This window comes from Diorhabda sublineata, chromosome 10 (assembly GCF_026230105.1).
Source record: "Diorhabda sublineata isolate icDioSubl1.1 chromosome 10, icDioSubl1.1, whole genome shotgun sequence".
Taxonomy (NCBI): Eukaryota; Metazoa; Arthropoda; class Insecta; order Coleoptera; family Chrysomelidae; genus Diorhabda; species Diorhabda sublineata.
Window position 1 is genome coordinate 8,974,798 of NC_079483.1, and position 23,457 is coordinate 8,998,254.

The 23,457-nt window shown below is 32.5% G+C and overlaps 3 protein-coding genes across 3 annotated transcripts; all 3 read right to left on the reverse strand.

The window, feature by feature from the left end:
- Nucleotides 1–147: 147 nt before the first annotated feature.
- Nucleotides 148–22,952, reverse strand: LOC130449986 (golgin subfamily A member 2). The gene is made up of 6 exons (XM_056788144.1): nt 22,494–22,952; nt 18,867–20,217; nt 17,071–17,339; nt 1,933–2,190; nt 1,078–1,734; nt 148–1,020 (listed from the first exon to the last, which is right to left on the reverse strand). Exons 1-6 carry the CDS (start codon nt 22,545–22,547, stop codon nt 721–723), a joined length of 2,889 nt encoding a protein of 962 aa, XP_056644122.1. The 5' UTR covers nt 22,548–22,952; the 3' UTR covers nt 148–720.
- LOC130449987 (uncharacterized) lies at nt 13,757–15,426 on the reverse strand. The gene has a single exon (XM_056788145.1). It carries the CDS (start codon nt 15,424–15,426, stop codon nt 14,248–14,250), a length of 1,179 nt encoding a protein of 392 aa, XP_056644123.1. The 3' UTR covers nt 13,757–14,247.
- LOC130449988 (uncharacterized) lies at nt 13,757–16,671 on the reverse strand. The gene has a single exon (XM_056788147.1). It carries the CDS (start codon nt 16,669–16,671, stop codon nt 15,724–15,726), a length of 948 nt encoding a protein of 315 aa, XP_056644125.1. The 3' UTR covers nt 13,757–15,723.
- Nucleotides 22,953–23,457: the final 505 nt, after the last annotated feature.

Sequence of the window (23,457 nt, forward strand, 5' to 3'; positions counted from 1 at the left end):
ATGGCGTCCTAGTGAGGTAGGGACCTTATAACCATATAGTTATGTGAATTTTTTTTTCTCCGGGAAAAGGAAACATGCAAAATACCTACCAACCGGTGACAATTTTCGATTACAATTCTTTCGCATTTCAGTTATTAAAAAATAACAGAAACATTCTCTGATTATTATTTACAGGAAGTAGTAATCGATTATTTTAACTCTGATTATTCTAAAACTTTTTATTTCACGGCTTCGTTAATTGTGTCTATGTAACGATTTGTTATCTATCGGTCATTGTGTTGTTAAAAAGAATCATTTCTATATAGAAAGTTTTATTTATATACAAAAATCACATTTTTACCGGTACACTAATACCACGATAGTTTATACTATAATTAAATTAAAAAAAAACGCCAATATTAACGAAAGAATGACGAAAAGTGGTGAATTTATTCACTTGAACGTGAATGTAATGAAATTATGTTAAAAATGAAAATAATTACTTCAAAGTTGCGCTCGAAAAACGTTATTCGACTTTGGTTACGATCAAATTAGTATTATCAAACAAGTAAATCAAATACCAAAAATTGGAATATCGTTTTTTCGATATTTAAGCAACTTTGGAGCAATTTTACAATCAATATTATATCTACAGATCTATTAAATAAATATCTTCGATACGCCGAAAAGTTTTGGAAAATTTTGAAAAAGTATATATACCCAAATTTCGTAAATGATTGTCTACACCGTAATCAACTGTCCCGAACAATAAGGACAATGATGAGTTGCTTCTTTAGGTTCAACTAAATTGCTGCTTTTTATTTCGGACAATAACGTGAGAATTTCTTTAGCTGCTGTAACGTTTTCTTCACTTTCTTTCCTATCGACGATTTCTTCCAGTTTTTTGTATTCTTTTAAAATATTCGAATCGCCTCGTTCGTCTAACAACTGTTGTACTAGTCTATTCAATTTTTCAAGCTTCGATTTTATTTGCTCTCTGTCGGATGCGAGCTGCTTCAACTGTTGATCTTTTTCTAAAGCCTTAAATTGAATAAAATTAGTAAACAATAAAAAGTAACAAATCAAAGAAAAACTTACTTTTTGTTTAAGTATCATCCTTTGGTGTTGATATAACGCAACATATTCTCCTATAGTTTCAGTTTCACCTTGTAATTGTAAAACTAAATGTTCCAATCTTTGTTTTTCTTCAGTCAAATCGGCGATATCTTGCATCGTCCTTTTCACCTTATCTTCTAAACGTTTCATAGCTTCTTCTTTTCTAATATGTTCATTATTCAACGCGCAATCGTTGTTATTGTCAACGATATCGTTTTTATCTTCCAATTCCCGATTTCTTATTTTTAATTCTTCTAGTTGCTTTCTTAAAGTGCTAACTTCATCACTATTTGTTATTTCTTCATGTATTTCACAATCTCGATTTTTCCTATCGTTTAATTCGTTTGTAAGCCTCGTTATTGTCTTTTTAGCTTCTTGCAGCTCGTTTTGAATATAATGAGAGGCACTGTCTTGAGCTTCATAATGTCTTAGCCTATCCGTTAGCTGTTCGTGCTGTAAAGTTTGCTTATTCAATTCCAAAGCGGTTTCTCGTAAATGGAACAATTCGCGATCTTTGATTTCTATAGCATCCGTTAATCTTTGTAACTGCAATTCGGTTTTTTGTAATTTTTCTAGCAAATCTTTGTTGCTCGATTGCTCGGTACCAAGTTTTTCTGTTAATTCCACTTTGTCATTGTCCTGAAAATTAAAAAAATACGATATTATATCACATAAAAAATTGAATTTACTAAAACTAGATATTGGTGACCCCCACGTATTCCATGTGTTTGATCAAGACGAGTAATCACTTTCATCTAGTTATTTTCATATAATATCAAACTTGTTTTTAATGAAATTATGTATTATCTACTTTTTTAAATTAAAAATCACGCATACCATTTTAGCGAATACTTCAGTTAAACTTTCCAATTGTTCTTTCAGTTCTTTGTTTTGTTGTACGGCCCTGGCGGCAGCTACTTTATCGCTTTCCATTGTTGCCAACAGTTTAACGCTATCCGGTTGATTGCCCCTTAATTGTTCGACCATACTTTCTAATTGATTCAAAGAATCGTTTTTAGCAGCCAATTCTTTTAGAAGCATATCTTTTTCATTTAAATTTTTGGTGTAGTTTTCTTCCAATTCAGTTTTTTCCATCTGAAATATAAAAAAACGATATATTCTTTTGTTGAGATTAAAAATAACGAAATCTACTATTATCAAAGATAATACACTATAGAAGTGATTTTCAGGAGAATAAAATTACGAATATTTGTTTTTAATAATATTTTACAATATTGATTTTTTTTTAATTATTCGATAAATAAAAGAAATAATTCTATTAAAGTTCAATATGACAAAATGACATAAATTAAACATTTTTCACTTCACGCTCGATTGTTTTTAAACGAAACCATTCATTTTATCAAATTAAACGCTCATAGTCGCTGATTTTTATTTATATTTCAATATTTTCTAAAGGATAACGTATACACAACTCAAAACAATTGAGCTAATTTAATTTTATGAATAAATAAATATAATAAAATTAGAAGACACAACTGTTTTTTTGTAATCCCCCTTCTATTCGTTCAATTCACCCCAAAATATATTGTCCAATACCTAAATATGAAATTTAAAAGTTCTATCAAATCAAAAAGTCATGACTAAATTTTTTAACCAGAAACCAAAATGTTTCCTTCTTTGAAACTAACCCAGTAGTTCCCAACCTTTTATGCCATTTTTATACTCAGTTTCATAGATTTTCTTTGAGAATTTTTTGTCACGGGACCAAATCTGGAGAAAATGTTGGATGCTAAAGCAATTATTCGAATGTCTTGTGTCATCGAAATTTTGGTAAACGAGGTTTGTTTCTCTGTATATGAGGAGCAGTTTCTTTGTGCTTTCTTGTTATCCTAGTTCGACACTCTTCGATTCGGTTTCGTAGATTTTCTTTAGATAATTTTTTGATAAGGGACCAGATCTGGAGAAAATGTCGGGCGCTAAAGCAATTCTTTGAATATCTTGCGCCTTCGCGTTTTCCTGTGTATGGAATATGAAGTGTATATTCAAAGACTTTCTTAGTGTATTATCAAGTTTTTGCTTCAGACGTCCACTAGGTTGACAGAACGGTTCCATTTATTTTTGTTCGCTGTTAGGAAACATTTATGGTGATCTCTATCCCTAAACTGGGTACTTCTTGATCTAACATCCCTCAAATTCATGTTAAAGCTGATTATAATGAATTGTGGATATAAGGAATTTTTTGTATGGTTTTCATGATTTTTGTTAGTTTACCAGTTAAAGAATCCATAACTTGAGATGTTCTCAGGAAAAGAGCCATCAAGTGGTAACAAAGTTTGAAAACCACTAAAATAATATTTTGGTGCAAATCTCTTTGATCGAACTTTTAAAATTGTGCCAAATTTTCGAAATTTTTTTCCAAAAGTTAACATGGTTCAAACAATATTAAAGCAAATTTAGAGAATTTAACTCTCTAGATCGGATTTTACAATTAAAATACTTACGTTATAAAAATACACTCTCACCCTCTAATGCCATAAATCTTAACCTACGTCGAAGCCGCACAATACTAAAAACTATTTTAAAAAAACAGTGTAGCGTCAATTATCCGAACGGATATCACTTCATACAAAACTAGCACCCCTGTACATGTTTAATATACCATAGGGTGAAAAGTATTAAATAGAACAATGATAACTATCCGTTAACGAAATGAAAACATTTTGTTCAGAGGGTAAGTAAGGCGAATCAACTAAGCGAGGAACGCGAATCAATTGATTTTCTACTACTACTACCACTGGTAGTAGTGGCTTTCAAAGAGCTTTGACCATTACATTCCTTCAGTCAACACGATCCACTCCCCTAGTTCCCGAAGATCCTCTTCAACATCATCCAGCCATCGTTTGCTCGGTTATCCAGGCTGTAAACGGCCTTCATTCTCTCCCACGGCTGTTCAGACACCCAGGTCTTGCCGGGCATAGATATGTGCGATAGATCCGCTTTTTCGTTCTCCAAGCCATTAAACGTGATTTTAGTGGTGGCTGGGAGACTAAACTATGTTCTATTCCTCGCTCCCACACGTTCTCTTATTTCCTTCGAGTTGATTTCGCCGCGGGTTAATTTTTTGCTATAACATTTGAATTAAGTAAATAATAATATGGATAAGGGTACTGAATAGATTCACATATCCCTCCATGTAATGTTAAGAAATTAAGGAAGTTTCCATGTAGCTCGACACCATATTTCGACCGGCTTACACAAACACTTGATGAAATGTACTGTAGTTTGTTGAAGTTTCGGTATTTTGGAAATTATTTTCTCAACAACGGCAACGTCGCATTTTTGTCTTTGTTGACTATTGATCATAAAAACGAGAGAGAAGGTTCGAAACTCGCCTTCGAACATCTATGTGTTATTTAAATATTAAAGAGTGGCGTTTCTTTTCCTCAATCAACAGGAAAAGCCTCAACATACTTAAACCGTCTTTATGAAGTATTCCAACTATTAATGAAGTTGGTATGAAAATTTGTTCGATAGTTTTTAAATTCATTACAAAAACTTTATTATATATTGTTATTTCGAAACACAAGAAGGTAACTAGTATAAAAAACCCTGCTCTTAGAAAAGGGCGTGACCTTGGAGGGATTACTGTATATAGTAATTAGTTTCTATTTCTAAATGAAAAGCGAAAAAATATATTTTCTCAACACCCATACCTAGGATTAATTCAGATACTTGACGCTCTACTGTACCACAAAATTAAAGTGGATCATTTTTCGTATATTCTCAAAATTATTTGTCGCAATTTTTAAACGTTCTTTCCGTCTGTTATCTATATGATTACGCAATTACAGAATGTCCTGAATGACCTAATGTTTAGTATGTTACAAAAAGCGACGATTAGAAGTTGCGATAATAATCTTTGAAAACTCAAAAGTAGAATATAGAAATTTGGTTCACTTACATATACAAATTAATGTCATATATACAGTTTGGAAACCGAAAAACATTTCAAAATTATGAAATTTGAAATGGAAATTAGTCTCAAATTGTGACGGTCCCTATTATTATATGACTTATCCTCTAATCTGAACACACTGTTTACACCATCACTCTCAATTACGCTGTATGACACGCATTTCAATAACAAACTTATCGTCTTCTGAAACTGAAGGTAAACTAAAACGTAATAACTTGACGCACTTGTTTTATACTAAATTTTCCCACTAATAAATCCTCTCTCCAGCGAGAAAACCTGCTTGACGGGAATCTTCACGATAATTCCGTAACTACTAAACTAGAATTGGCTGAAAGGAATTAGGCCTTTGTCCCTATTTAAGCTATTTTTACATTGAATAATGAAAATGCTTTCAAAAATCATGATTATGACAGGCAGCATGATCTGTAATACTTGATTTTTCGGTGGGTCTATATTTTAAATGAGTTATATGCTCTTTAAACTGGACAATAACGGATCTCTTTGTCTGTCCATTATACTTTCCGTCCCAATCACAACAGCTTAATTTAACATATATCACTCTTTTCTAAATTCGGTATTTTATCCTTAGGATTAGCTGTAATGCTGGTGACGTAAAGTTTATAGGACAGACTAAAAAATCCGTTATTGTCCGGTTTAAAGAGCACATATTTAAAATATATCCAATAATCAATTGTTGGATGCATTTGAAAGCATTGCAATTGTTAAATGTAAGAGTAGATTGAATAAAGAGAAAGGTCAATTCCTTACAATCCACTCTATAGTTTAATAGCCAAGGAATAAATGTAAAGATTCCCGCTGGAATTAATTTTCGCGAAAGAAGGTTTATTGGTGGGAAAATTTAGTATAAAACTGGTCAGTCAAGTTATTACGTTTTAGTCTACCTTCAGTCTCTGAAGACGATAACTTGGTTCGCGTCATGCAGTGTAATTGTGAGTAAACAGTGTGTTCAGTATGAGTATCAAATTCCAACTTACTACTCTAATCACAAATTTTTTTATACAGACATTGGTATCCATACTGTATGAGGTGTTACTAAAAAATACGTTGAATTATTCAATAAAATTGGAATCAATCTTCCATATTTCTACCCTTGAATAACAATTCTAATGTTGCATCCTTGACTGGAAGGTTTTATCAGTCGTGGAATTTTCACTATCAGGAATGGTGTCAAAACGTTAATTTTCTAGTAGATTCTTTATATCATAAGAGGCATAAATGTGAATCTGTGCATAAGACTTTATATTTAGAAAACATCTCAACAAGTCTTACAGGTCAAAGACTTTGTGTCACTCTATTGCTTTGCTCCATTTATTTTTGTGTTCGTGACCGCTTGAAGCCAGTTCTCTATTCATATTTTAAATTTTCTCTACTTATTTTTATCAATTTTTTCCTTAATAAGCATCTTTTCAGTCAATTTTCTTTGTGCAAATTAAAACTGAATAAAACTCAAAATATTCTGAATCAAAACAGACTTATGGAATAACAAGTTTCCATATTTGCAGTTTCTTCAGGTGTGTTCGCAAACAAAACAATCAGTTTGAACGACGTTGTCAGTTCACTTTTTCTACATTTTCATCTGGTTTGTCGTTTTTGGTTAGGTTACTACATCAACACAGAAACCAAAATCTGTAGTAGTAGATTTACGAGCCGGAAAATGTGTCACTGTTCGTCTCAAATCGTGATTGTATGAAATGTACTAGTTAAAAAATATGCTTTAAATACAAATTCATTCACTATATTTTTTAATCACACCTCGTATATTATATCTATATAACAAAATTGTATTTTAAAAAAATTTGTAATTGATATCTCTATAATCAAACCAAACGCGAAAGTCTCAATGAAAAATGAGTCTTTTTTTCCACAAAATCGAGATACAATTTGAATTTTTTCAATTTTCTAAAAGAAAACGAGTTTGGTGATTACAGAAAATTATAAAATGTAAAAAATAAACATTCAATTTACAATTTTTACAAATTTGCTTTATACATTTATTTACATTTGTATCGATCGATATATTTGAATAATGTTCAGTTTTGTTAATGCCGTAGAATTCCTAATTTTTCTCAAATCTTCCAAACGGACTGTTCGATCTCATTTCCTCGTTAACTGTCATTGGGAAAAAGACATACTTTCAAAAATATTCAGATTTTCTTCAATCCGACATTCCAATATTTTTGAAAACTATTCCACTATATAGAGGTGTCAAGTTACATAAATCTCCAGTAATCAACTGAAATATCTTTCTCTCATTTAAGTGATAGAAAAAGATATTTTCATGGTGTAAAGATGTTGGCGTATGAAAAGTGACTATAAATCTGCACAACGCAACATTTTTCCCAATTAATGATTTCTGCCCATAAGCGAAAAGTTGATAACCATCGCGGGGGTGTTTTGGGGGTTTAAAGATATTGGTTCGTAGATCATAACAGTTTTTAGGGTTCCTATGACTGTTTCACCATACAACAAAATATATACAACGAAGATTTCCAATTTAATTATACCCTTCCTTAAATCAAAGGTTTTTGATTGTTCTAGGGGTTTTTGGAGGTTTGGTAAAGTCGGTTTTTACATGAAAAATTTGGGATTCAAATGATTTTTTGATTGATAACAAAATATTTTCCAAAATTTGTCCATTCACATTTCCCAAGATGTTTTTCTAGCATCATAATATTAGTGGAGGTTGTAACGATGTAAATTTATCAAAATTTGATTTGCCAAAAGGTCAAAACAATTTTTTTCGTGTTGTGTCTTCGCACAAGGAGACGTTTCTCCAAGGTAATGATTTCTGTCCATACACCAAAAGTTGATGATTGTTCTATAAGGGAGAATATTTGCCTTTTAGGGATTTAGCGATGTTGAGTTTTAAATCAAAACGTTGGGTTTCCCATGATTTTTGGAGTGTATAACATAATATTTCCAAAATTTGTCTATTCGCACTTTCCAAGATGTTATATAACGTTGTAAATATATCAAAATTTGATTTACCACAAAGTCAAAACACTTTTTTCCATACAACAAAATATTTCTCCAAAATAATAACGCCAAAAGTTAATGATTGTCCATGAGGGGAAAATAATTGTTTGTTAAAGACTTGGTTCTACATCAAAAATTGAGATTCTGATGATTTTTGTAACCATATTAACTAAAGTTTATCCACTCGCTGCTTCAATGATGTAGTCGTAGAGGTTGCAACAATGTTCGTATATAAAAATTCGATTTGTCACAAACATTATTTCCAACGTGATGTTTTTCCATACAAGTAACATTTTTCCAAATGACGTCTGTCCATTTGTCAAAAGTTGATGATTCTTCCAGACACGGAAATATTTGTACATCAAAAATTTTCCAATGTTTGTCCATTTTGTTTTCTCATACTGATTTTCCCATATTCTTTCCGGGAAAAATTGTATCAATTAACTGAATTATAACTTGAATATTTTTTTTTAATAAAAGCAACAAAACGGAATCGTTTCAACTAAAAAAATTGAATATGCAAATTATGTTTACATAAAGATATAAATCAAATATTAATTTTGAAAAAATGAGTATGTCAAGTTCAATTACACAGAATTCCGAAGAAATATGTTTGGTTTATACCAATATCGATACTTAATTTGCATATAGGTCTAATTTCAACAACTTCATTCGAATTAAATTACAAATTCCATCTCTTCTGAAATTTGTAGGCGCATCTCAATGTCTTCTGTTCAATATTCTCATAGCGGTAGTCGTGCAGTTTCCATGAGAGAGACCTGCTACAGAATTAAAATCATTTAGTATACATTCCCGTTTTTATAAAAGCGACGCATTTTATTATTACATTATATGGAATATTAACCTCGTGTTCTTTTTGCCAAAAATCGATTAGAAATCTTGGAAGACACTTCATCTCTCGTGTCTCTATCTATCTCGATATAAATCTTCAGTTACCAATTCTCTTATGGTAAATGTCCCCCAAAAAAATCACAACCTGTCCATGAACTAATCGCAGTTCTTTTTTTTAAAGATGTCTATCGGACGATCAAGATCGTCGACGTTTTTTTAGGAAAAAAAAAGCGATAAAACAATCGCCGAAGTCTTCGAATAATCCTCTTCCTGTATAGGCGAAATATTCGTCCTGGATTCAACACTAAATAAACATACGGTGAACAAAATTCAAAATGAAATCCTTTCGACGATCAACAGCCTATTTATTTAAAGGAACTTCGGCGTTCAATTTTAGTCCCAGCGTAGTTTTACTTGAAAGACTACAACACGTCAACGAATTCGTTGTGTTTTTACATCAACGACGAGTTTTTAATAACAAAATGTCAGAAATATCCAAGGATTTTAGCCAGTTTTTATTCAAATATGACACAGTTATATTATAACCCAATGAGAATCGATTAACCCAGGAATATTTCAAATTTTTAGGTTATGTTACCTGCCTCCAAAGGTTGCTACTAAAAGTTTATAAGCTTGGAACAAAAAATTCTGCAAGATTGAATAAAACTTTCAATACATTCCAAGCGGAGAGGGAAAGGCACCCACCTGAATGTAAATTACAGAAAGCGGGAAATAAACATCATGGAAGGCAATAATGAAAGTGCTAAAATCTTCCGAAATAATTTCCATAACATATTGTTGCGAAGACTAAAGGACCTAAGCTAATAATTTAGCAAAGAAATAGACTAAAACATTCTTCTGGAGGCCATAGATTTTCTTAAGACTCCATATCAATACAATATTGGACTACAGGAGCAACTTAATAGGGAAAAGAAACGAATCTACTACTGAAAAATTACAATCCAAAGAAAGAACAACTCCATAAACTCCTATTTTGGTCTGAAGAGGATACATCTATCTATGAACTTGTTTAATGCAAGATTATACAGAAGAATAGAAGAACTGCTAGTTTCAAAGATTGTCTTCAAAAACTGAGTAGATGAGGAAGCACGATCAAAAATTTGTTTGTAATAGTATGTTTCACAGAACTTCCAGAAACTCTAATCTTGTGGAAAAGGTGCAGTTTCCATTCAAGAACTGCTAGTTTCATGGATAGTAGAGCAGGGGGTACAATCCATCCTTCTAAACTTTAAATACGCATTAAACAGCACGAAGTTGTACTAATAGTATCAATAGAACAACTTATCCTGAATGTACTCCAGCAGAAACTTTACTGGAAAAGGTACGGTTTCCGTGAAATTGAAAAGGAAACATCCATCCACAATCTTGTTGAATGCCAGGTTCTATAGAACCATGGGGTTACCCAGGGGAATGCAAGAGCTGCTAGTATCGAGATAACACCTCAAAATTGGTAGAGGAGGAAGCACAATCATCTTTTTAGATCTCTCTATGAAGCATTTAAACTAAAAGGAGAACTACAATCAGAAATATGCATTAATCGAAGCAAGTTTGTACTAACAGTTTAAACTGTTGTACGGACACCTTTCGAAATTCAAATCTAGAGGAAAAGGTGAAACATCCATTGATAAACTAGTTGAATACTAGGATCCACATCATCTTAGGGATACTCGAATTCAGTAATAAATACCAAAAACATAACCTCCAAATGTAAAAATTTTCCTTGTATACTTTCCAGTTAATCGATTTTCATTCGAAATAACAAAACTAATATAAAAAAAAATAATGTCAAGATAAAACTCGTCGCGAGACGTACTGAGTATACAAGAGTCTTTTTCTGTACTAATTATTAAAACAGCTGAAGAAAAAAAATTTGAATTTTGTCCACTTTCTAGTCGAGAAAAAAAATCTCGATGTCAATGTTCACGTTTTTTTTCCACATTCAAATCCTCTTCGTGACTTTATCCTCCACACAGGACGTGCAAGTAGGTTTCCAGTCAAATTTCACACAATTTTATTTAAAAACATATTAATTTTATAACATGTTGTATAAATTTTCGTTATAATATACATAAATACACACAATATAGAGTAAAAACATGCCATTTCATGACACCGTGTATAAATATATAACAGTACAAATAGCACTTATCAAAAAGAAATACAAAAGTCTTCCAAACAATTTTTTTCACAAACTGCTTAGTTCGAAAATTAAAATTTTCGAAACAACGACTTTTTTTATCAAAAATAAAGTCAATTTTCCCATGGTATTAAAAACGCAATGCCAACGGACGCAAATCTGGCAAATACACACAACCAATAGAAATTGTAATAAAAAAAAATATATTGGGGTTTGATAAAAAATTTTGTACTCACCATTTACATCCGTCGAACGAATCAGTTTTCCAAATATTTTCGACGCATCTCAGTTACACAGCAAAATTGTGATAATTATAGAAACTATATCCTAAAAAAGTCGATCAATAATATTAAATCTAACGCCAAACGTTCTAGTTTCAAATACTTACCTCTATTAAATACATCCTACATAGTGAAGTTTAAAAAGAAAACACGAAACATAAAAAAAATTAAAAGTTTACAATCTGATACGGGAAATAAGCACTCAACGGATTTTAACGTCTTTTCTCCGATCCAACAGAACGATTTTTATTTTCTGATTATTAACGACAAATTGAAAATTATTAGCTTCTAAATTTTTTATACTCTGTTCGTCTATGGAATACACAAGTCTCCGTGAATTTTCATTCATCTCCTTATGAATCAACCGCCAATTTTTCACGATCAAATATTCGTTTTCATTTTCGATTTTTTTCAAAATCGTATCCGGATCTTCCGGAAAGTTCCGTATCGAAAACATAATTTTTTTAAATACCGGTACGTCTTTTAAATCTATTATCTTCAATTTTATACTGAATAGATTTTTTTTTTCAATGATCAAATCACTCAATTGATTATAAGTGAATAAATAATTGCAATTTATCCTTAATCCACCTTTGTATTTATTAACGTTCCTAACATCGGGATAACGTTTCGTAATTTCAAATTTAAGTTGTTCGAATTGTCCGTCGAATAATTTCTTCTCCGGATATCCCTCAGGAACAACCAAATATTCGATATTATCCTCGACAAAGAAGTTATCTTTTCCGGTATTAGATCTTTTAACTTTCCTCTTTTGCGCTCCGGATAATCTTTTCTTATCTCCACTATTCGGTATCGCAGTTTTCGAATCATGTATCTCCATATTTAATCCCACGAGTATCTGGGTACGTTAACGTCGTTTCTTGTAGAGCCCAGATTACAAGAAAAAGGCAAATAATTATTTCGGAAAATCGCCAACTTCTCCGAAAGTTTCGTTCAAAGTACTATAACCCAGTACCATTCATACCGTTGGCACGAAACGTACACCTTAGTATTGGTGATTTTTTTTTAAATTGATTAATTAAAAAAAAAAAGAGGTTTACTCCTCACTATAAACACATTAACGGCTCCTTTAAATAAGTTATTTAAAAAAATATTAAAAATAATTTATATAAAGTGTAGTTTATGTAATTTATTTATGATCGGCATGTAATTAAGCCGATTCTACTTTTATATCATTTTTATCTTCATCGTCGTTTTCTTTTTCGATCGTTTCAATTTCAGGTTGTTTAAGATTTGAAGGTCCTTTTAATAATCCTATATATCTAACGTCTATCGTTCCGAAATTCAAAAACAATCTCATCCTATTTTTTTTCAAGTGATCGTAAGCATCCATATCAATTGAAGCGATCAATTGTACGCCTTTTTCCGATTCGGTTTTACGAATTATTGTCCAACTTTTCGTATCCAAACCTTGATTTTGTCGATTTATCCGCTCGAACGTCGTATCGAGATTATCCGAACTGGCGGGTAAGAAAAATTTAATTTTGAAATAACAAGTTAAATCGTTAGCGTCGATGGTTCGAGGTTGTTCGCCTTCGAAAGCTTTCAATTTCGGTACGGTTTCGTGCAACCAGTTAACCGTTTGTTCGTTATTACAAACCATCAACATGGTTCCACCTCTTTTATAGTAATCCAAAAATTCCGGATAGAATTCGCCTTCCGGTATGCTATTCATTTGTTTTTCCAACGCTTTTTCCAATAACTCCCTTTGTTCCGATGTGAATTTATCGAATGGAAAATTACTCGTTACTACGTTTATCAATTTTTCTTCACCTTTAATAACCGGAAGCGTTACTCTCAAATTATTACCTTCCCACGGCGTTAAAGTTTCCGTTATAGTTTTTACATGTTCGACGCCGTCTTCGTTTTTACATACCACGTGAAGTGAACCTTTTTTCGTTTGAACGTTTTTGATGAGCGCGCCGTTCGGATCTAATTTTATAGCTTCGGATTTGAACGCCGCGAAAAGTTCTTCGGCTTCTTTATTAGTAAATCTTTTTAAAGGAAATTCTTTTTTTGTTATCGTAACCAAAGTTCCTTCAATTTGTGTTTTTGTTGTATTCGAAGTATCGTTATCTGTTTTAATTTTGTTTGTACTCGGAGAAGCGTTTCCGGTAGGTCTAGTTCGCCTACGTTTTCTCCTCCAATTCGATTTATTATCTTCGGTAGATTGCGAAGATTTTTTGAAACGTTTCATTTCTCCGCTTTGATTTCGATTGGCGTTATTACCTGGCGGATTCCTCGCGCGTTTCCTATCGTTTCTCGAATTATTTTGATAATTGCTTCTGCCGTTCCACGAATTCGGTTTATTGTTCATCCAGAATTGAGAATTATCGTTATTTCTATTATTTATCCATGCCGGGTTATTACCCGATATAGGATTTTGGTTACTTTGCCATGCGTTCGGATTGATGGTAGGTTGAGAAAATAACGACGGTATCGAATTTGTGATATTAGTATTCCATACGGATCTTTGAGATGAAAAGTTGTTGGGTTTTTGAAATGATATATTCGAATCGGAATATCTCTGTTGAGACTGAAAAGGCGAATTAAAATTTCTGTCGTACGATTGCGACGACGATCTCGAATATTGTGAGTACGATGAATTATTATTATTATTATATCTTCCGGAATATGCGGGCATATTCGAATTAAAACTATGTCTATCCATAAGTAGTCCCACGAGTAGCTAGGGAAAATGGTCGACTCCTGCAGAGCCCCGCGTACAGGAGCAAGGCTAATATACAATGGGATTACGCCAGATTTCCCAAGGGTATCGTTTACGGTACTTGTAACCCCAGCACCTTTCATACTATTGGCACGATTTACTTACACCTTAGTAATGGGGATTTTTTAATAAAAAGAGGTTTACTCCTCGATATTTTTTTGAATTACGGTCCTATTTAATTTTCTTCCTTTTTAACGGTAGTTTCTTCTGTATCTGCATCTCCAGTTACCTCATCTATGGCTGTAAATTCACCGATATCCCCAGACATCGGATCTTCGTTTTCTTCTTTAGAATCGATGTACGCCGTATCGGGTCCTTCGTTTTTATCGTCGTTCTTCTGTTGACGAGGTTTATATCGACCTAAACGTTTAATTTTAACTCTGGTGAAATTCAAGAAAGGATTGAAATCGATTTTTCTTAGTGCGTCTAAAACTGAATCGTCCACTGTAACAAACAATTTTTGACCGCCTTCTTCTACGCTTTTACTCAATATTTGCCAATCTTGCGTATTTAATCCTTTATTTTGCCGTTCCAATCTTTCTAGTACTTGATCTGGTTCTTCTACGGGTCCCGGAATCCATAATTGTAAAGTACTCCTTACCGGTATCGCTTCAGGATCTAAGATCAACATTTCCACGTCTTGCCAATTTTCCAAAGTCGGTATGGTCGTTTTTAACCATTCGGAACTCGGTAAATTGTTGCAATTGAATTTTAACGCTCCTCGATCTTTGATACAACTTATGAATTGAGGCATGAAGCTTCCAATCGGGATCTTATCGATTTCTTTCAGAATATCAGTTTGTAATTTATCTAATTGTTCCGTTGTGAAAAAGTTCAAAGGGTAATTCACTGGTACTATTACTTTGGAAACGTCTTTTGTCGTTGGTACCGAATCGATTATTTTTAATTCTACTCCTTCCCATAAATTTAGAGTCGGTACCGTGTCTTTTAACCAAGAAACAGTGGAATCGTTGTTACATCGTACTAATAAAGAACCAGTTTCTCTTTTGCAATCCAAAAATTGCGGTCTGAAATTAGCATCTTCAATTCTATCGATTGCTTCCAATATTTGATCTTCCAATAGAGTTAACTGATCGTCGGTCATTACAAGCTTCGGATAATCGTTTAAAGCCACCATAAGTTGTATTCCAGAAAGTTTAGAAGACGAAGTAGAGCTACTGGATTTTTTAGGCGATCTATAATAACGACCGCGAGGTTTATCTGCCCACGGCGGAGGTCTTGGTCCCGATCTTTTTCTTGAAAATTTTCCTCTTGGAGAGTTTCCCGCTCTTCGGTATGCTCCTGAAGCTCCCGAATACGGTTGGTTTGATTGATTGCGATAATTAGGTTTCATATTATGTCCCACGAGTAGCTAGGGAATAGAAGTACACCTCCGCAGAGCCCCGCTTACGGAGGCAAGGCTAAATTTCAATGGGATTGCGCCTGATGTCCCAAGGGTATCGTTTCTGATACTGTTAACCCAAGTATCTTACATACCTTCGGCACGATTACTCACACCTTAGTAATGGGGATGGTTTTACGAGGTTTACTCCTCTTTAAAAAGCAATATTTTGAAATCATTTGAAAAAATGGAAAAGTTTATTTAAAAATAGAAAAAAATTTTGAAAATGGATCTAAAAAAGTAATTTCATCAATTTGCATCAGTGACAGCTTTGAGTTCTTCATTAGTTAATGATCCAACTATTTCTTCCGGATCGATATTGAGTTCTTCGGTTGCGGCATCTGCGTTTTCTGTTTTTATTTCCGCTCCTTCGGTTTTTTCTTCCGCTTCGTCAGTTTTTACTTCGTCGTTTTCGCTTTTGCTTTTATCTTTCGATCTCAAAGAACCCAAATATCTGACATGAATTCTTGAAAAGTTGATGAAAAGTTTGTAATTTAATTTTTTAATTTGTTCGACGACGTTCTCTTCAACGGCAAACGTATACGTGGTATTTTTCTTGGATTCGTCCTGTTTTTTGCTAGTCAAATTCCAATTGGCCGTTTGGATGTCTTCGTTTTGTTTTTCGATCCGATGTAGTAAAGTATCAGCATCCAATTCTCCAGGTATAGTTATAAGAATATCCATCAAATTTGGTACTTCGCTAGGTTCTAAAGCCTTGCATTGAGCACCCTCCCAAGGGGCTAAACTAGGCACTGTTGTCTTCAGCCAATTCACACTATCTTGGTTGTTGCAAACGATGATAAGATTGCCTCTTCGTTTGAAGCAATCTAGAAACTGAGGATGGAAATCTTCGGCGGCAATTTTTGTAATTTCGTTTAGAATTGAGGTTTGTAATAGTTCCAATTGTTCTTCGGTTAAACTTGTAGTTGGAAATTCCGCAGTTGTTACAAACATTTGTATACCTGAAGGTTTATCGTCTTTTTTCGATTTTTTCGCATCGGAATGCGATCCGCCGTTTTGTTTACGTTTCGGCGGTGGAGGTCTCCATCTTTGAGACCTCGGCGGACTTGGAGCTCTCGAACCGTTCGTCCAAGATTGAGATCTATGATCCCGTCCATAAGAATAATCATCATAGGCCCATGGTGAGGGTCTGTAAGAGTAAGGGTAGTTTGGTTTGTTGTATCGATTATGTTTCATATTGAATCCCACGAGTAGCTAGGGAAATATGCAGTCCATCCCCGCAGAGCCCCGCTTACGAGGACAAGGCTATTCTTCAATGGGCCTTCGCCAGTGGTCCCAAGGGTATCGTTTATAGTACTTTAACCCAAGTACCTTTCATGACATGGGCACGATTACTTACACCTTGTCAATAGGGATTTTTTTTAAAAACAGAGGTTTACTCCTCTGCGTCAGTAACTGCATAGAGAAATTTAAATAAATCGGTTGGTAAAATTGATGGAATTTCAGTAATTTCTATGCTAAAATATGTCAAAAGCTTTACAAGTTGAAATTTGATAAAAAAATATGCTCAAAAAAAAGTAATTACAAATTGGTAGCAAAAACATTAACATGTTGTGTAAAGTACAGTTAATATACCTGAAGTTGTACACACAACTCCCTTGTAGCCTCCAATTCAGTTTTCAAATTTGAATCTGTTAAATTACTTGGAGGAAATGTGATCCGTTCGTCTTGTATAACTTGCAGTTGTCGTTCTAAATCACTTATATGGCGAATTCTGTTCTGTTCTTGTACGGATAGATTTTCATTTTCTTGTTGTAACCGTTGATATTGTTCTTGGAGGGTTAAAAGTTGATTATTGAGTTCCTCTGTGTAGTGTTGATAGTATGTGGTGGTTTCATTTCGTTCTAAAACACAAAAATTAACAATAGATTTAATTCATAAAATTAATTCGTCTCTAAATAAGACAACTTTCGAAAAAAAAAATAGAAGAGAACAAAAATATAAAAGTATACAACATGATAACACATATGGAAGTGAAATTTGGGCAATTAAAAAAATCTTAATAGAATAGTAGCAGCATAGATAAAAAACTAAGGAAAATAGGGAAAACAATGATTGATAGGACGAATAATGAGGTAATTGTAAAGTAAGGAAACAAAATAGTTAAAAAATGTTTAAACTGGTACAGACATAAAAAGAACACCACACAGCCCAATAAAAGAAAAGGAAGAGTAAAGACTCGGGTAAACTTGACAAGTACCACAGGAAGAAGAAAGACAAAAAACAATACAGCAGAAAAATGAAGTAGTACAACTGGAAAGAGTGGAAAGAATTGATAAAAGGAGAATGAAAACTGAAATCCAAATATTCCAGTTTTCGAAAGGGCATAAAAAGTTCTATAGAAGAAAATTAATTTGACAAGATGTAATGCCTACAAATAACTTGGTTCATACAAAATGGGACCAAAATATTTGTCAAAAACTATTTAAAACAATTCACAAATTTGAATTTAGGCAATCATCTATTAATTTAGTAGAATATAATTACCCCTATTTGAATATATTTCGGAGTAATAGTGAATCATTAAAATATGTTTTAAATTTAAATAGGTAATTTTATACTATCGCTGTTCCCTTGTTTTTTTTTGACACCAGGAAATCTAAAAAAAATCATCAGATTTCACTTGTTTTCACTGACGATTTATAAAAAAAGAATATGGAAAATATTTCTCTTGTAGATTTGATAACCTTTTATGACTTTTTAATATCATCATAAATCATAACTTTTTTTTTTATGAAATTCATATATTTTTCTGTGGTGTAGATTTTTTCAGGGGAACCAAATTTGACAGGTTGTTTGTAAAAAAACATATAAATAAATGGTCCCAATGTATACAACTGTTGGCCAATAATAACGAAAATTCCAAATTCTCACAGAGCTGTTCCACAAATCAGCCAGATTATTAAAGTTGACTGACTATACAGGGTTTCAAGCGGCTAAAAAATATAATTGATCAATAATTCACCATACAGCGCTGACTTAGCACCCAATGACTTCTTTTTGTTCCCGAAAATCAAACTGCATGATCAATTTCGAAAGTTTACAATTTAAAGTATTGAATTAATCAACAACTCCTAAACTTTCACCAAAAGAAGATAAATTGTGACCTCGCAAACCATCGAAACAATATTATAATGTGGATGCTAAATTACTGAATAAAGATTTCACCAAGAAACATAATATAGTAAATTGAATTCATACTGAACACACTATTTCCTATATCACACCACCAACACTCACAATTACACTTTCTAGTCTTTCAATCCTTCTGTAGGTAGCTGGTTTATATCCGGTTTGAAGGACTAGATTGTAATTGTAATAATCATCAACAGAAAATTAACCAAAGTAAAATCAAATAAATCAGTACATACCTTTTGTAACATTAGTCAACATACTGTTCAAAGTGGCCACTTCTTTTTCCAAATTATTTTTTTCTTGAGTGAGGTTCTCGACCATAGCGCCCGTATTTAGATTATCAGCATTGGAAAGTTGTTGAATTTTAACATCAGCTAAAGATAATTTACTAAATAGTTCTGAATTTGATTTCTGGCAATTTATCAACTCCTCTGTGGCTTTCTTGAATTTTTCTTGGACCTCGAGAAGATCTTGTGCTAGTTCGTCTTTTTCTGATTGTAAATCGGTCAATTTTTTTTGTAAATCTCTTATTATTTGATCTTGATCGTGTCCGTTATTTTCTTTATGTAGTTTCTCGGATTTTAAGCTATTCAATTCTTGTTCGAATTCAAACGCTCTCGATCTAGAGGCTTTAAGTCTCGCTTGGAGTTCGCTGCATTCGCAATCCTTCTTTTTGAAACTGATTTCCAATTGTGCTAAACTATTTGATAATTCTGCTTTTTCGGCAACCAGCAACCGTATAGTTTGAGTATGACATTGCAACTCTTCTTTCAACTTTTTAAATTCAGTTAAATCAGATGTTTTTGAACGTTCATTCTCTAGTTCCTCAACTTTTAAATTCAATTCATTTATTTTAAATTTGTATTGCTCCAATAGAGCTTTTTCTTGTTCTAAAGACGTCGCTAATTCTATGTTCCTTTTTTCCAAATCGGTAATTGAATTGGAATTGTCGTATGATTCCATAGCCATGTGGTCAGATAAATTTAATAAACTATGTACGTTAGAATTTAATACTCCTTCGATAGCTATACTAGAATTTTCTATAATTTCATTTTTAATGGCTTCGTTCTCAGCATCAGTTACTTGCTGAGACTGTTCTTGGAAGTAATCACAGATATTTTGTTTGTCTGCGGAAAACTCGTTTTTATTATCTGCATAATGCATAAATTGGTCGTTTGAATCAACATTAGAATCTGCGTGAGGTCTAATGATTTGTTGAGTTTCTTTTACATAGCTGTGCGGGTTAAGCTGATTGAATAGTTTATAATTATCATTAATAAAATTAGCTTCGATTTCCAATTCATGTGGTTTTTCATCAGGATTTGTGCGTTCAGTGTCCGCACTTTCTCTAACACCGACATCTTGTTGTAAATTATCAAAAAACACGGAATTATCACAGTTATTTACGTCAGTAAAATAATTTGGTAACTGAATGCACGTATTGCCAGTTGCGGGTATTGTTTCGGCGAAACTGCGAGCTGATATTGTTGAGCTATCAATAAGTGTTTGATCTTGTACCAGATCCACAGGTGAATCAGAAGTGCTGTTAGCATCTTTTTTCTTTTTGAGCTCTTGTAATTCTTTAAACTGAAAAATTAGTTACTATTACAATTTTTATGCAAAAAACGTAAATAATGAAAAAAATAACAAATTGGACAAGCTCCTGACTTTTATAAAAAATCTTCTGGCATGATTTGAAAAGTAAATCAGATAGATAAAATAGAATATGTTACAATGTTAAGAAAGTGTCTCTACGTTGGAAACCTGTACAGAAGACCCAAAAATCGTACATTTATGGGTATATATTGGGAGGGCATTACACAGGGCCGCTCCATTATAATATCGAACATTTTCCTCACTCATGTGGAAAGCGGTAAAGAAGCAGCTAGTGCAGAGGAAAATCGATGCCCAGTACTAAATTGGAACCCACACAGGGAAAATCACTAAACAAAATAATGATGCTCATTAGCGAGTATAGATAGAAAAGACATTGAAATCAAACTGAGGAAAATGGACAAAAATCAAAGAAATTATAGCAACTAATGAGCCGTATACAGAAAAACACTGATAACATCCAAAAATTACTACAAATATAATAGAGTCCATAGAAGAACAATCCTACAAAAAATTGAGATATCTATACCACACAAAGATAAATATGGGTGAATAAAAAAAGACACTACTACACAACCTGGAGGTAGCTACGAGCTAGCTGCTAAGAAAACGCTATCTCCAGCAGGACAAGAAACGCCTGAGCTATTGAATATGCTGCAGGATATACAGACACTCATAGTAACACTGATCGCCCCAAAGGCAAAGTAAAACAGAGGACAACTGGATCAATAGGATAAGATAGGTTAGTATAAAATCTAAAAAAAAATACAACACATAAAAAAAAATCTTAAGCTTTCAGAGACAACTCACAAGAGGATACCTTAGACACGTAAGCAAGTGCAGAGTAATACATCAAGGACAGCTGTGAAGAAGACGAAGGACCACTCAGATTAGATCTTTTTTATCGAAGAAAGTTGCAAAGTGTTTATTCCAGGCAGCGACCGAGAAGACAAGATTTTTTAGCAAACAGATAAACTCTTAACAAAAATATCTACTTAATATCTCATAGAACTTAAGAAATTTACGTCAGAATGGTAGGGGGTGGATGCTTAATTGCACGAGCTGCTCTTTCAGCGCTTGTGTTGGTTATATTTGCACCACATATATTAACTGAATGTTAGTCACTTTTTAGATGGTGAAAAATTCTATAGCATGACCATTGTGCATGACTAAATGAAATAAATTACAAATTTGAATTGAAAATCAACTAAAAACTTAGTTCAATCAATGACAAAATAATTGTTAAAATGCATATGTAGATAAGGAAAATTAGATAAATTCAACTAATAGTGTCAAACTTAGTTAATAAAGCACAAAAGATTTTCTAATGTAAAATGTTTAAATTAATCAATGTAATATCAATCAACAATATATTAATGAAAATATAAAAAATATAATCAATAAATGTGAATATTTACATATAAGTTCTTTTACTGGTTGATTATAGTTAAATTCTTGACAAAATGCGGTAAAATATATTAATTTTTAAACACTTGAAGCTTCAAAAAGCAAAAATTTTGGTTATCTTGAATTAATATTTGATTATTTGCTACTTAATAAATTGAGAATAAAATTTGTCCATAAAAAGTGATACGAATTTGTAGTTCACTAATCCCGATTATAAATAAAAAACTGGCAGACATTACATCATCGTGGAATATAGAAAACTTTTATAATTATTATCAACAAATATCTTAGTTATCTATGAGTAGGATGAAAAGTAAATACAAATTGAATCATACATGTTTTATTCACGAGATAATTTAAACTAAAGGTGTTAAAAAAAACGAGGGAAATTTCCAAAAAAAGTACGTTGGTTCACCAAATATAAATTAAAAATAGAATACTTTATGTTTTATTATAATAATGGTATTTGTAGAACCTAGCAGTATTAACTATTGATAGGTAAGCAATATAAATTTTGAAACCTACCTAAAGAAACGACGCTAATAGGAAAAAAAACTTAAATACCATACCAAAAACAATTCTACATGTAGTTTCAATAAAATAATTAATTTATCTATAAATATTGCACATTTATAATAATACCAAATACTAAAAATACTCTATTTAAAGTGAAAATTCTAGAAAAGACATGATTTAAAATGGCCGCCATGTAACGCCGATGATGTGGCCACAATACTTAGAAAAATAGAAAAGGGATTAAATTTATAGCCCCATTAATGAAAAATTATCTAGACAATCAAATAAATATCGATTATATCCTAATATAAATATTAAATTCTTACCCTTTTTCTTGAATTGGCCAATTTCAACTTGTGAGCTTTTGACGCGTCCGCCATGATGTTATGCTGCGGCTAGAGAGAAATACTTAACGAACCGATGTAATCGCTCGTCCAATGCCGTCTCTCATTGGAGCTGTCACTGAGCATATGCGACACTACCCACATCACGATAAGTAAATGAAAGGAAACTGCGTCTAATTGATCATTCGTTTTACAGCAAAAAGCTTACTCGCCCATGCGCATTGTTTGGAGCGTTCAGCAATACAAACGCCAAGTAGACTACAATAGAAAATAAGTTACAGTTCTTGTATCCAAAAATTATGATTTTTTATTTTATGAAGATATATCCATTGTATAAAGATGTTTTGATTTAGTATTAAGTTCCAGAAACTAAGACTTTTACATTATTTGGAAGTATTCACAAGTGTAGATCCGTGTACTATTTGAACGCAATTAAATGTCGTTCCGTGAATTTATATATTTTCCTTAATATATCTTCCAGTACATGCACCTGTACAGGTGTTATAGCCATTCTGCTGTTATTTTTAAATTGAAGAATAGAGAAAACAGGAAAATAAATTTTACTTTGAGAAAAACAAAGGCTTAGGTATAAAAAATTGATTATCGGTAATTATTTGGGAAAACGATAAGGGATAAATTTATAAACAACTAGTGATAACCGATAACGGAAATTAAGTATAAACGTGAATGAATGATAACATGATTATACAAAGTGTACAAATCAATTAATTCTCGGTAAACTCAAACTTTCAAATAAAAATGTTTTATCCGTACAGAGTGGTATGCTTCTTTTTTAAATCAAGCTAGCTTAAATGAGTTTATCGCAGTTTTTTTATTAGAATATTTATAAAATCGAGAGAACTTTTGTAGTGTATATTAAGTATGCAATTAAAAAAAAATATAGGTTACATGTAGCATACGCAAATTTCAACTTTATCATAACACT